This window comes from Macrotis lagotis, chromosome 5 (assembly GCF_037893015.1).
Source record: "Macrotis lagotis isolate mMagLag1 chromosome 5, bilby.v1.9.chrom.fasta, whole genome shotgun sequence".
Classification (NCBI taxonomy): domain Eukaryota; kingdom Metazoa; phylum Chordata; class Mammalia; order Peramelemorphia; family Peramelidae; genus Macrotis; species Macrotis lagotis.
The window spans coordinates 238,467,871-238,483,428 of record NC_133662.1 but is presented as its reverse complement, the minus strand read 5'-3'; the positions used below and the strand labels follow the sequence as shown (position 1 = coordinate 238,483,428).

Below are 15,558 nucleotides of genomic sequence, written 5' to 3'. Positions count from 1 at the left end.
ACGCGATGCCATCTCATGTCGTTTCTGACACGCGATGCCATCCCATGTCTTTTATCACACGCTATCCCTTCCCATGTCGTTTCTGACACGCCATCAGAGACCATGTCGTTTCTGTCACGCCAACAGAGCCCATGACATTTCTGACACGCCATCCCATCCCATATCGTTTCTGTCACGCCGTCCGACCCCGTGTAGTTTCTGACACGCCATTCCATCCCTTTTCTTTTAGGACGCTCCATCCCATCCCATGTCATTTCAGACACGCCATCCCATCCCATGTCGTTTCTGACACGCGATGTCATCCCATGTCGTTTCTGACACGCGATGCCATCCCATGTCATTTCTGACACGCGATGTCATCCCATGTCATTTCTGACACGCCATCCCATCCCCTGTCGTTTCTGTCACGCCGTCCGACCCCGTGTAGGTTCTGACACGCCATTCCATCCCTTCTTTTTTAGGACACGCCATCCCATCTCATGTCGTTTCTGACACGCGATGCCATCCCATGTCGTTTCTGACACACGATGCCATCCCATGTCTTTTATCACACGCTATCCCTTCCCATGTCGTTTCTGACACGCCATCAGAGACCATTTCTGACACGCCATCCCATCCCCTGTCGTTTCTGACACGCCATCCCATCCCCTGTCGTTTCTGTCACGCCAACAGAGCCCATGACATTTCTGACACGCGATGCCATCCCATGATTTCTGACACGCCATCCCTGACACGCCATTCCATCCCTTCTATTTTAGGACACGCCATCCCATCCCATGTCGTTTCTGACACGCCATCCGACCCCGTGTATTTTCTAACACGCCATTCCATCCCTTCTTTTTTAGGACACGCCATCAGATCCCATGTCATTTCTGACACGCCATCCGATCCCATGTCGTTTCTGACACGCCATGTCCCATGTCATTTCTGACACGCCATTTCACCCCTTCCCTTTTAGACACGGCATCCCATCCCATGTCCTTTCTGACACGCCATCCCATCCCATGTCGTTTCTGACACGACATCAGAGCCCATGTCTTTCTGACACGCGATGCCATCCCATGTCGTTTCTGACACGCCATCAGATCCCATGTCGCTTCTGACACGCCATCTGATCCCATGTCGTTTCTGACACGCGGTGCCATCCCATGTCGTTTCTGACACGCGATGCCATCCCATGTCGTTTCTGACACACTATGCCATCCCATGTCGTTTCTGACGCGCCATCCCATCCCCTGTCCTTTCTGACACGCGATGCCATCTCCTGTCGTTTCTGACACGCTATCCCTTTCCATGTCGTTTCTGACACGGCATCCCATCCCATGTCGTTTCTGACACGCCATCAGAGCCCATGTCATTTCTGACACGCGATGTCATCCCCTGTCGTTTCTGTCACGCCGTCCAACCCCGTGTAGTTTCTGACACGCCATTCCATCCTTTCTTTCTTAGGACACGCCATCCCATCCCATGTCATTTCTGACACGCCATCCCATCCTATGTCGTTTCTGACACGCGATGCCATCCCATGTCGAGGGAGAGGGAGGAGGTGAGAGGAGGGTAGGAAGGGGGGGAATTATAAAATTCAAAACCTTGCAAAGAAATGAGTGGTGGAAACTACTATTGTATAAAATTGGAAAAGAAATAAAATATTTATATAATTAAAAAAAGAAAAGGAAAATGTAAGTGACCTATCCAGAGTCACAAAGTTAGTTTGCACATGCCCTGAAGGAGAAGCTAGGTGGCAAAGTGAATAGAACTGTGCTTATCATCAGTTGAATGATAATACATGTCCATAGCTTTCTACAAATCAAGAAAGGGTATTTTTAGAAGTAAGCTTTCTTTACCTTGCTTGTGTCATAGACCCCCTTGAGCATCTATTGAAACCTATGAGTCTCTTCTCAGGCACAAAATAAAATACAAGAATTATAAAGGAAACTGCTATCTTAAGGGCAGAGTCTGTTTTTCCTTTTTTATCTTTGAATTTGCAAAGGGGGAGCTAGGTAGTATGGCAGATAGAGTACCCAGTCTGGAATCAGGAAGATCTAAGTTCAAATCTAACCTCGGACACTTATGACCTTGGGCAAATCACTTAACCCTGTTGGCCTCAGTTTCCTCACCTATAGAATGAGCTAAAGAAGGAAATGGCAAAAAATAAAAATAAAAATCCTTTAGTATTTTTGCCAAGTGAAACCCAAATGGGGTCATGAAGAGTCAGACAGAACTGAAACAACTAAAAAATAACAAATTAGTCTTTATCCCACTTTTATTGGTCTTGAGGCCAATACTCTGCAGAGAAATAAATGCCTCATTTCCTTGGGGACAATGGGAAGATCATTAAGGACCAGGGAGATCAGAGAATCTTCCATAAAGGAAGTGACATCTCAATTGTTCCCTCTTTTTCCTTTCCAAACACCATGTGCATTTCTCCCAATAAATGCTATGCAATCTGGCTTCCAACAATCAATAGGGGAAAGAAACCTCAGGCTGATACACTGAGTCATTTCTTACATGTGATGCCATCCCATGTCCTTTCTGACATGTCACAGCATCCCGTGTGGTTTCTGTCTCTCCAAGTCACAAGGGGCCTAGAACATGCCAGGCTGTCCCATCTCATGACGTTTCTGTCATGCCGTGCCTTCCCATGTCATTTCTGACACGCCATCCCATCCCATGTCGTTTCTGACACGCCATCATATCCCATGTCCTTTCTTGCACGCCATCCCATGTCGTTTCTCACATGCCATCCCAACCCATGTCGTTTCTTACACGCAATCCCAACCCATGTCCTGTCTGACATGCCATCCCATCCCATGCCGTTTCTGACACGTCATCCCATCCCATGTCGTTTCTGACACGCCATCCCATCCCATGTCGTTTCTGACACGTGATGCCATCCCGTGTCCTATGTGACGTGCCGTCCGACCCCATGTCATTTCTGTCACGCCATCCCATCCCATGTCGTTTCTGTCACACCGTCCGACTCCGTGTCGTTTCTGACACGCCATCCCATCCAGTGTCGTATCTGACATGTCATCCCATCCGGTGCCCTTTCTGACATGCCATCCCATCCCATTTCCTTTCTGGCAGTCATCCCATCCCATTTTGTTTCTTACACGTGATGTCATCCCATGTCCTTTCTGACACTTCACAGCATCCCATGTGGTTTCTGTCACTCCACGTCACAGGGGGCCTAGAACATGCCAGGCCGCCCCATCTCATGACGTTTCTGTCATGCCGTGCCTTCCCATGTCCTTTCTTACACGCCATCCCATCCCATGTCGTTTCTGACACGCCATCAACTCCCATGTCCTTTTTGACACGCGATGCCATCCCATGTCTTTTCTGACACGCCATCCCACCCCATATCCTTTCCCATGTCGTTTCTGACACGCTGTCCCATCCCATGTCGTTTGTGACACGCCATCCTACCCCATGTCGTTTCTGACACGCCATCCCATCCCATGTCGTTTTTTGACACGCCGTCCCATCCCATGTCCTTTCTGACACGTGATGCCATCCCATGTCGTTTCTGACACGTCACAGCATCCCATGTGGTTTCTGTCACTCCACGTCACAGGGGGCCTAGAACTTAAGTGACTTGCCCGAGGCCACACAGGCTAGGTCATTATTAAGTGTCTGAGGTTGGATTTGAACTCGGGTCATCCTGACTCCAGGGCTGGTGCTCTCTCTACCGCACCACTTAGCTGCCCCCTGGCCTCTTAATTTCCACCAGATGGCTTTCCAGTTTTTCCAGCAGTGTTAGTTGATTAGTGAGTCCATAGTCCAATAGTTGGAAGACTTGGCTTCTTTGAACACTTTCTTATGATGTTTCTTACACTGATTACTTCAGGGTTTTGTGTCTTAATCAACTTTTCTATTTTACAACTACTACTTAATAGATTTGGTAATTATTGTTTTTAGGGGGGTTTTGCCCTTTGTATCTCTCCTTAGCCCCCATATATTCATGGTACTACTGAAGGATAATTTACCTGTATACCTCCTTCTTCATCCTCTCAACGATGTCACACTTTGGGCCACATGGTTGATATTCATTGGTCCTGGCTGCAATGAAGCAAAAACTGACACGGACTCTGGAAAATTATGGTTCAATGGAGCACAACAATTTTATTCACCAAAGAGCTCTCCAAATAATCAGAATTCTATTGGCAATGGAGGGTCTCCTGCCAGTAACATATGACTAATACAACATACTTGTTAATAACACTAACCTTTTAATTAAATTAATAGCATCTGTGAAAGACAAACTCAGTTGATAGAAAATATAAAAATTTTTGCTGTACAAATTTTACATCACATTCAAAAAAGGAAAAAAGTCCATTTTTTTTAACCCTATGAGACTCTGTTTACATAGACAGGTGAAATCTCAGGGGATGTTACCAGCCCCCCCCTCTCTCCCACACCATTTTCACATTTATGTGTCCCCAAAATAGCAAGAAACAAAAACAAACCTACAGGCACATCTTTAAATATCATCAGAAACATCATAAATGTTGCAGAACGACTCCATCGTCTCATGCATAAGTAAAGAATGGTCATTGAGAAATCCAGTCAGTAACCGCCATCCTTATTGGAAACTAGAACCTACTAGAATTCAAAACGCCAAGTGAGCTGTCCAAGTTGGACATCCAGATAGAAAGAATGGCAGCCAGCATCAGGAGGGATGGTGAAGGGGTGGCTAGAAGACAGGATTTCCCTGGGGAATTAGGAAGTGACTTCTAAGGCCTTAAGGTTTATTCCCATCTAAAGCAAAGTTTGCATTTGGGCCTTACTTTAAAAAAAAGTGGGTAAGGACCAGTTCCCAAATAGGGTGAAGGACTCCAGGGTTTTCTCCTCAAACAGTTGTCAATAATTCACAGTTTATTTCATAGACAAAACTGGGGAAAACAAACATGCAAGCAATTCAGTTAAGTTTCATTTCACAGTCACCTCAAAAAATGAACAAAAAAGTCAACTGGGGGTCAAATATTTCAGTTGATTTCCTCATCTTTAAAAACAGATCCACCCCCTCAAACACACACACACACACACACACACACACACACACACACGAGTCAGCAGGGAAAAGAGAGGAGGGAAATTTAGATGTTTTCTAGCTCCTTCCTTTATTAAATAAAAAGGAAATGAATTGGAAATGGGCGGTTAAGCCCTGACAAAGAAATGGAGTCACTCAGTACCTAAGGGTTTCTCTTAACTGCCGAAGCTATACCAACATCCATCCTACCCACCTGTGAGGGAATCCTTGAAGGTGTTTGTTCTATTCCCATGAGCCCAGTCACAAGGCCCTGACCCTGACCCTGATTCAAGCTCCTACCTATTCCGCCACATTATTAAATGTGCACTTTGTCCCATTTTTTTAAGATGGATTTAATTTATTGGTGTAGGGGTCTCCCAGTGAGGAGATTCCTTATATCATGCAGAATGATTCCTATTCTTAGAGAATTAATTGGGGGGGGGTGATTTGCTCAGTCACCTGGACAGGATGGGATACAATATTGTTCTTTGTACCTCCCCCCAGACTTAGCATAGTACCTGGATAATAATAGGTGACTAATTAATAATTGACTATGATACTTTGAAAGAGGAACTTGAAACAAAGGGCTAGGATTTGAACCCATAACTGACTTCAGGTTTGGCTGTCTAATCATTCCATCACACTGTCTCTAATTTACTCCTTTTAGGTTACTAGAGTGTCCTTCTTGGCTCTATCTTATCCATGTGAGGCACAAATCCTCTGGGGAGGCAGTGGCTTGTGAAATTTCAAGTTGAAGGGGGAAGAGAGTCAGCACTGGAAAGGTCTGGGGAAAACCCTTTTTCCTTAAAAAGGGAAGGTGGAGGGGTGGCTAGGTGGCACAGTGGAAAAAGCACCAGCCCTGGAGTCAGGAGTAACTGGGTTCAAATCCAGTCTCAGACACTTAATAATTACCTTTCTGTGTGGCCTTGGGCAAGCCACTTAACCCCATTTGCCTTGCAAAAACCTTTTTAAAAAAAGGGAAGGTGGGGTAGACCCAGCCTGGAAAATCCCCATGGAATCGGACACACATGAACACACTCAACTCAAATGCAACAAAAATAAGCAGCTCTGCCTCCTGCCTCTAGCGTGACCCACCTGTGGTCCCTATTAACTCATTAGCGCTCTTTTCCTCTCCCTGGGTTTTGGCTTCATCCATTTTAAACAAAGACTTAAAGGCTTCTGAGGTCTCTTTTTGGCTCTGACATTGGATGACACAGATATTAAGATATGGGACAAATGATATAAAGTGGTCAGAAGGAAGATTCCTCTCGGCCAAGGTGGGTGGAGATGGGGCAGAAGGGAGAAGAGGGGGATCATCGGGGCCTAAGATTCCTGTGATCTTCCCTCAGATTACTGTCCCTGGGGCTCTGTAAGCTGAAAGGCTTTACTTCCAAAGGAGGGGCTGAAACAGGGTGATTTCTCATCTCCTTCCCTATTCCCAGAGGGGTTTCCTCCATCAGCAGATAAATGGGAGTTCTTGGGACCCTCACAGTCCTGGAATACTATGTGAATGATTGGGTGGTGATGTTTGATGGCATGCCACTGACGAGAACATTTATGAAGAAGGGTTTCAGGGAGCTTGTACCTTCTTTCGAGTGGGGATGGGAATGGGGTTCTTCAGGTCTGGACTTACTGACAGATGGTGAAGGTGAAGAATAAGAGAAGAGGGATGGGTACCCACCAGGACCAGAATGAGCATGGGGTGTTTGACCTGTACATTACAAACTCCCAAGGATTTTTCGGGAGCAATATGGAAAGTCACTGCTTAGGAACCTGGCCCTAGTCAAACTCTGGGCTGGGCTGAAAGGTGGGGCCTCCTAAAGTTTTTCAAATCTAAGCCTAAATAACCACGACAGCATTGGCCTTCATTGTCCAAGTCCCATTTGGGAGGATGGGGGCAAACAGCAAGTGTTATCTGGGTCTAAACTCAGAACCTAGACATTGAATTCACATCCATATGTGAAAGAATAGTCACACTCCAGTCTCAGGGGACTGAGATTCAAAGCCCACCTTAGAGACTATTTGTGTGACCTTGTTCAAGTCATTCACCTTTCTAAGGCTATTGCATCAGAACTAAAGGGTCGGATTAGATCAGCAATTCATGAATAGATTTCAAAGGCTTCTCTGAAAGACCACCTCTGTAGGACAAATTCATCTATCTACACTTAGGGGTTTCTCTCAACATGTCACAGAACTATTCCATCTTTTTTTTTAGTTTTTTTTTGCAAGACAATGGGGTTAAGTGACTTGCCCAAGGCCACACAGCTAGGGAATTAAGTGTCTGAGGTTGGATTTGAACTCAGGTCCTCCTGACTCCAGAGCTGGTGCTCTATCCTCTGTGCCACCTAGCCGCACCAGGACTCTTCATCTTAAGTCGGGTCTTCTCAAATCTGATACAGCTGCTGATACAACCTCCCCACAGCTTCACCGGGGTGTTCTTTCTGGGAAAAGGGTGGGAAAAACCAGATCAGGTAGTCCTCTTACATGTTACGTCATAGATTTGAGCTGGAAGGGACCCTAGAGGGCTCTATCTAGTGAAACCCCCTTGTTTTACAGTTGGGGAAACTGAGTGCAAGGGAGGGGAAAATGATTTCAGTCCATTCTACAGGTAAGGAAACTGAGGCTCAGAAAATACTGCTTGCCCAAGGTCACATAGCTAACAAACAACAGAGGTTGGATTGGAATTCCAGTTCTCTAGTATCAGATACCATATTTTTCATTGTATTATGCTACCCCATGTGTCTCAAGGTTCTCCCCTATTAAGAGTCATTTTTCACTGGTTCATGGAAGGCAACAAATGGTAAGTTTAGGGTTTAGAATAAAGGGGCCAATTGAAGGTCAGAATGCCCGAGCCAGAAGGGATCCCAGAGACCATCTAGTCTATAGCCAAAAGGACTCTCCTCTATACTGTACCTGATAAGTGGTAAGACCTCCAAGGTGGGGAGAGTAGGGAAGGGCTATGTGAGTGTGTGGGGGAGATATGCCCTCTCCCCCCCTGCCCCAAAAGACCCAATCTTGGTTTACTGGGTCCTGCATCTACCCCAACTTGGGGAGTCTGATGGATTTCTAGGATTCACTTTGCTAAGGAATGATCCTTTCACCCCAACACCACCATTTAGGCCAACCAAACATTCATGCTATAGACACTTGGGTCACTTTTATTATTACCTAGTTTAAAAAAAATAGTTCATTCAACAGAAAAGTTACATGTAAACTTATTATCTGTCTGGATTTTACACATACACATATACATATAAAATCCATATATATGTGTGTGCATGTGATCACACACATATATTTTGTATGTTGTATGTGTCTGTACACACACACACACACACAATGTGCAGCTCTACATTCAGGAGACAAATGCATATCTGTACAAACAGTCTACACGATAGCAGGTCATCAGGCTCCTGGCTGGCTGTGTTGGGATGATTCTAAGAAGGTGGCTGAGGTTTTGCAGCGTTGAATTCTTTTTTGGGGGGAGGGGAAAGGGGCAGAGATGGAATATGGGAGAACAACAAACCCACAAAACAAAAACTTAAAATAAATCAACAGCAGTGAGAAACATTGCACACCAGGCTAAATCTTTGGATTACTGGACTCCGGGATGCCCATGCCAAACCTTTCAAACCGGGACACAACTTTGCTACTGTTAATGCTGAAAAAAGGAAGAAAAACACAGTTTTAGCTTCTTGGGGTTTTCCATTGGAAAGCTTCAAAACAAGGGAGGCAGGGGGGGTCTCTCCAGCCCAACAAGGAGCTCAGACCTCTGACAAAAAGGTTGCCAGTATTCCACCAGTCACAAGACCTAGTCACCCTTCTAGTACTTGCCCCTTGGAAGAGATGGAAGGCGAGTGCCATTTTGTTTTCATGGATATTGGTCTTGGCAGACCAAAAAACATCTTAGGTTTGGAGGAAGGTAAAAAGAAGGGGTGAGAAGGAAGTGAAGTGAAACGACCGAGTCTCATGATAAAAAGCATCCTAAGGCAGGCTGCTCCAGGGGGTAAGGTTCCCATCTGATAAGCAGAGGAAGTCTAGGAGACAGGAAAATTGAGGTTCAAGTCCCAACTTGGTGATTTATTGCACTCAGCCTTGGGTGAGTCATGTAACCCTCTCTTAGCCTCAGGATCACAAAGATAAAAGGATAATAACCACAGAATGTTATCTGTAAAGTGTTTCACCAATCTTAAAGCACCCTAAGAGGCCCAACTTTTTGAGTGGAGAGCCATTAAAGGGTATTGAAAGCAAGGGACATTTTTGAAGTAAGGAAATTAATCTTTATAAATTACATTTGGGTGAAGAGATGGAGGCTGTGGACAAAGGATATGGCAATCACCATCACTGTGGGGTGGTTTGACATCATCATCATCATCTTCAGACTGGCCCACAATAAATTTTGGGTCAGAAGGGATCTCTATGAAATCATTTCCCCTATCCCTTTCATTATTACAGATTGGGTAACGGAGGCTCAGAGAAGCAAGTGACTTCCTCAAGGTCGCAAAGTAGTTAAGAACTGAGAAAGGAATGGAACTTGGGACCTTGGACTCCTAATAGAATAGTTTTTGCCCCTGCAAAACACACCCTCTAGATTTACTATATTAAAAGGAGGGTTGCATTAAATGTGAGGCCCTTAATGTTGGGAAAAACTCCTGAGGATGTATAATGACCCCCCTGGTGCTTGCAAAGCAAATTTAAGGGTAGCCCTTGTGACATCGACCCATCTGACACAACTGTCCACAAAAGCTGCAGCCACAGGAAATTTTCTTCCATGGACATTCCAGGCAGGGGTCCTCCTGATCATAGGACCGTGAGTTTAAGGTGGAAGTCCATGAATTTTTCCTTTATAAATTCTGATCATTGTATTTCAAAAGAACTGGTTTCCTTTGTAATCCTGTATATTTTATTTTAAGCTTTTTTTTTGCAAGGCAAATGGGGTTAAGTGGCTTGTCCAAGGTCACGCAGCTAGGTAATAATTAAGTGTCTGAGGTCGGATTTGGACTCAGGTCCTCCTGACTCCAGGGCCGGTGCTCTATCCACTGCACCACCTAGCCGCCCTTTATTTTAAGCTTTTAAAAATATGACTCCACAGGCTTCATAAGACCACTGTCTAAGGAGTCCAGGGCACAAACGAGGTCTAAGAGCCTCTAAAACTTCAGAGGCCCAGATGGATTCTGTGCTTTGCCCTAGGTCACTCTGGTGGCAAGGCTGGAATTTGAATGGTTCCAAATCACTTGGGTGAAGGGCTGAAAATCCTTCTCAGATTTATTTACGTTTATAGGTTCTTGCTACAGCCTTAGACCTTTGATATTGCCTGTAAGATAGATGAGCAACATCCCACACCCCTGTACATGGGCTCCAGTCCACTGCCTTGGGAAGAACTGCCCAAACACAGAAGTTACATTCAGGAGAGATCCGAGTGCTAGAGGGGAATAAACATAGGCAGCCATATCCAACAGTTAGTGGAGTTACTTCCCAAAAAGGAGCATGTGTTACACAAGCAAAAACAACTATAACACGCATAAAAACAATAACAAAACAAGAAAGCTTTTTTGTTTTAATAAAAAAATACTTCTGGAGAAAGGATTCGGTGAGGCGGAAGTTACATCCCCCTTGGTTAATGCAAAGAATCCACGTTTGCATTTTAGTCAGTAGAGGCAACTGTTTGGAGTTGAGAAGTCGATTAGAAGAGAGGGAAAAAAGGCGAGGAGTCATGCAAGGCAGCGCCAGGAGCTACAACCTAGAAAAAGAAACAGACAGACAAAAACAGCAAAATAGACACAGACACACACCGTTGGAAAATAGTGAAAAATACTGGGAGCAAGCATTAGAGAAATGTTAGCTTGGGAGTCCCTAAGAATGATGAGGGCAGGGGATTAGATCTGGAGGAGTGGTGTGGCCCACAGGTCATTGCCCTGAATGTTATAGTATTATTTCTACACAACCCAAAGCCAGCCCCAAAAACTCCCCAAAACCAAATATTCTCTGAACAGAGGGCTGACAAGTGATTATCAACTGATCAGGAAGTAGACTGACCACCAGACCCTCAAATAAAATCTTTTTGGTTGACTTATAATTAAAGTAGATTAAAAAAAAAACCCATGGCCCACTTTTTGACTTTCTTACCCAGATTCAGAGAATAAACAGACTAAATGATGCCCTATGAGGTCATACCTGGCCTACCATGATTAGCTTAGAAGGCATGTTAGCCTTGACCCAGGAGGCTTGGCTTAGATTTTGGACCTCCAACCCCAGGTGGTCCAGTCTGAGGAGGCCCTAATAAGTTCCTAATAAATAGTGGTTGTGCCCAAAATTTGGGACATTATGCTACTGCAGATAAAAGGAAATTTAGAAATAATTATCTTAACTCTAAAAGCAACTTATCCAGCATACATTATAGAGCAAGTTTTGGCTTAGAAGACAAAGGAAGGAGCAGAAATGTGGAATTCCCCAGTCTCACTTCCAAATGAATCACTCTATTGTCATTAAAACTCAAAAGGGTAACTAGGGCTTTGTAACCTGGGCTCTGTCTTACAGCACTGAACAAAAGAGGGAGCAGACAGTGATTGTGCTTTCCTTCCACAGGTGAAACCAGTGAATTTCACATCTTAAAAGAGGTTCCTTTCTAAAGTTCACCCCCACAACTCTTAAACTGATTCAGGGACATCTTTTGTGTTGATTGGCCTAGGACACTTTTAGTGGTTGGCACCAAAGCAAGAGACCCAGTTGGGCTGGCTATGGTAGCAACCTTCTTATTTTTCCTACCAACTCAATGTAGTAGGATTGTTTATTATATGACCATATCTACAGAAAGACTTTCCCAACCACTCTTAATTTTCATACCTTTCTTTTCTTAATCAGTTCCTATTTATCACATATATAGATTGTTTGTACATGGTTGTTTGCTTGCTGTTTCCCTCATTAGATCATAAGCTCCTTGAGGGCAGGGGTTATCTTTTGACTCTTTCTGTCTCCCAAGAGTTACCACAGCATCTGGTTTAGAGTTGGCACTTCATAAATGCTTATTGAAAGGAATCTAACTTTACTGATGTAGCAGAAAAAAAAAGACTAGACTTCGAGACAAGAAGTTTTAAGTTCAAATCCTGCCTTCTATGATTAATAGCTTTGTTAGCCTTGGTAAATCTCTTTACATCATTTATTCATCTGTAAAAGGGAAATAATAATGGTACCTACATTCCAGGGTTGTTCGGAGGAGAAAATGAGAAAACCTATAGAAGATGTTTTGCAAACCCTGAAGTGATACAAAAATCCTAGTTATTCAACATGTGATTTTATCCATGATTTTATCCATTTTAACCTGGATCAGAGATTTAAGAAAGACAGGAAGGCTCCTACTTGGGTTGATAAATTCAAGGATTTCACCTGGAGAAGTTCTACCAGTGTTATTGGTACCCCCTAAATTTTGGCACTCTGGGTCAGAATCCCAAGTGCCCCACCCTAGTTAAGCTTTTGCACTTAGTGATATATAGTAATTTAGGGTAAGATTTGGGGATTCAGAAGGTTTCTGGTTCAATCCTGAGAATGAACACTTTGAAATGATAGGTCAAATTCTGTATCATGATGCTACAATTCTCCATCATAGTTAAGATTTCCAAGCCCCCATGATAATCAACCTTGATGGACTCACTCATTCCATCAGTGCAACAATCAGGGACAATTTTGGGCTATCTGAAATGGAGATTACCATCTGTATCCAGAGAAACAACTGTGGAGTTTGAACAAAGACCAAGGACCTTTAATTTAGGGGGGAAAAACCCTGATATATTATTGTCTGATCTTGCTATCTCTTTTACTTTATGTTTCTTCCTTAAGGATATGATTTCTCTCTCATCACATTCAATTTGGATCAATGTACAACATGGAAACAATGTAAAGACTGGAAAATTGGCTTCTGTTGGGGGTAAGGGGGAGTAAGATTAGGGGAAAAATTGTAAAACTCAAAATAAATAAAATCTTAAAAAAAAAAAATTCCAAGTCCCAGCCCGGCTCTGGCTCATATGGAACCTGTATCTTCAATGTCTGGCACAAGTTGGACTGTAAGATCCTTGAGGATAGGGATTGTGTTATATTTTCATATATATATATATATATATATTTAACCACACAAAATAAATGCTTGCTGATACTGCTGCTGTTTATTAATTCCTATTGATTGATTGATGATGGAATAACATGGTATTTGCACTATTACAATTTGCCCTTCATTTTGGAGAAGGAATGTAACTATGTGAAGTTTCCAAAATTCAAAAAAAATCAAATTAAGTGATCATCCCCAAAGGAAATTTGTCATTGGCACCTCTCCCTCCCCCAAATGATGGATAAGGTCAAAGTCAAGAGGAGAGACAAAGTCCAGTGTATCTGGGTAGAGCTGGGAATGATTGGACAAAGGAATTTAGAGATGAAAGGGAAGCCTATACAGGCAGAGATGCTCTTCTTTAGGCAGGGTCCAGAGAAAAGTACCATCTTTAATCCAGAGGGGAATTTTAATATGAACAAATGATGGGAAAGGTGAATGGGAGAAGTGTCTAAGGAGGAGGTGAGCCCTCTTATGTGTGAGACACAGAAACATAAACAGAGCCTTTCTGGAATGGTCTTGTGCCTCACAGAAGGGGCTGTGTCTTTCAGTGGTGAACTTTGTCTAGGATGTTGTGAGGCCTCAGGCCAGACCATACCAATAAACTGCCCCAAGGGGATCTGAATGGAGCTAACATCTTTTTTTTTTTTTGGTCAGTCCACTGTTACCTTTGCTTTGGTCTCCCAGGAGTCCTCTCCCCAAAGTAGAAAGATAGCAGAGAAAACTGGAAAGCCAGAAATACTTCCTGACTGATCCTGGGGTTTTATTTCCTTGGGGAATATCCATGATGGAAAGTCCATTCACTGATACAAATTAGTAATTCCTCCATAACTTAATTCAACTGGAGCACTGAGAGTCTAAGTGACTTGACCAGAGGCACAAAACTAAAATTATAATCAAAATGACTAGATTTACAATAGTATTCATGCTGGCAAAGGACTTTACAACTACAACCCGATGATCTAGTCAATATTGGATCCAGGTCTTCCTGATTCCAAGGCTAGCCCTCTGTCAATTATTCTTTATTACCCTTCTCCTTTAGTCAGTGAAATATGAATTAATTTCTGCATTTTCACAGAGGGAGAATATTCTAAAAATCTCTGAGGGTCTTAGTCAATGCAAAGACCAAATTCACATAACTGTTTTTCTATTTGAGGGAGTAGATAATTAATTCATTGGGAAATAAGAAAGCATCAATCCCTCAAGTAGCCAGTTCAATTTTTTTAAACCCACTTTGTTGTATGGGAGTTAAAAAAAAACAACAAAAAACAAAAACCATGAATCAGGAGCCAAAAGGGGAAGGGGAAGAAAGAAAGGATGTAGAACATGTGAAGGGCAAATCAGTACAATGGTGAGAAACAGACAATCAATAGAACACACACTATTCCTCCAAGAGGGGACAGAAGGTCTCCTTAAATTCGGGGTGGTAGTAGCGCCCTTTGGAGTAGCGATTCCGCCAGCGTCTGAGGCTAAACCATGCCGCCATATTGATGTTTGGAGAGATGTGGAATGCCATCCAGGACAGTCAGAAGCCAACAGGATGGAGGGTTGAGATGAGAACAAGATGAAGGACACGACAGGAAATGGAGTGGTAGAGAAAGAGGAGATGTGACAGGCCAGATTTGAGGAGAATTACACCCCAGGATAGATGTCAATGGAAAAGAGAAGAGAAAAATGAGAATTAGAAGCCAAGTTTGGGAAGACAGGAATCAAGAATAGAAAGGTGCTGGTGTTCACCAGAAGCAGATATATTGGCATTTGGGTCCTTGGTCCATTCTGTTTCAGGGGATCTTTTTTTTTTTAAAAAAAAATCATTTAAAATTATTTTTATATAGTTCATTAAATATTTCCCTATTATATGTAAAATAATTTTTAACAATCATTTTTTCAAAAATTTGAGTTTAGCATCTCTCCCTGATGTACTATAATATTAGATTATTAGAGGTAAAAGGGACCTGGGGGGGGGGTCACAGGTTCTTAGATCTAGAGGTAGAAGGGACCCGGGAGGTCAACTAGTGCCTCAGTTTTATAGAAAAGAAAATTGAGGCCCAAGAGGTCAAATCAAATGTTCAAGGTGTCAGAGCTATCTTCAGTCACTTATAATGCATCAGTGCCTATCTCAAGAGAAATTGCCAATCTGTATTAGTGAGAATTCCCTACCTCAACAGATCATTTCTGCTCTACCCAAACTGCTCTGTGGGGCACTCTTCCGACTTTTAAGTAGAAGACTTATGAAGTGCTTCTAAAAATATCATAATTAGATGACCTCTAAAGTTTCTTCTGCCTCTAAGTTAATGATCTAATGAAAGGTGAAACATTTTTTTTCTTTGTCCATTATTCATTCAAGCCAAACCTCAAGGAGGAGATCAGAATAGAAGAAAAGCTCCCTGCTAACACAAGCTGACATTATCTAGGTTGTATTTTTTAGTTA

The 15,558-nt window shown here is 43.1% G+C and overlaps 1 protein-coding gene across 5 annotated transcripts in view; it reads right to left on the bottom strand.

Annotated features, from left to right (window-relative positions):
- Window positions 1-1,454: 1,454 nt before the first annotated feature.
- KSR1 (kinase suppressor of ras 1) overlaps window positions 1,455-15,558 on the bottom strand; it is a 230,070-nt gene continuing 215,966 nt past the window's right edge. For 3 of the 5 annotated variants that reach the window (XM_074189014.1, XM_074189012.1, XM_074189013.1), the window contains one exon: window positions 1,455-8,693. In XM_074189014.1, the coding sequence (XP_074045115.1) occupies window positions 8,615-8,693 (79 nt within the window). In that variant the 3' untranslated portion in view covers window positions 1,455-8,614. Of the gene's footprint in view, window positions 14,597-15,558 lie in introns of all 5 variants that reach the window. The other 2 variants (XM_074189015.1, XM_074189011.1) reach the window with 2 other exon arrangements.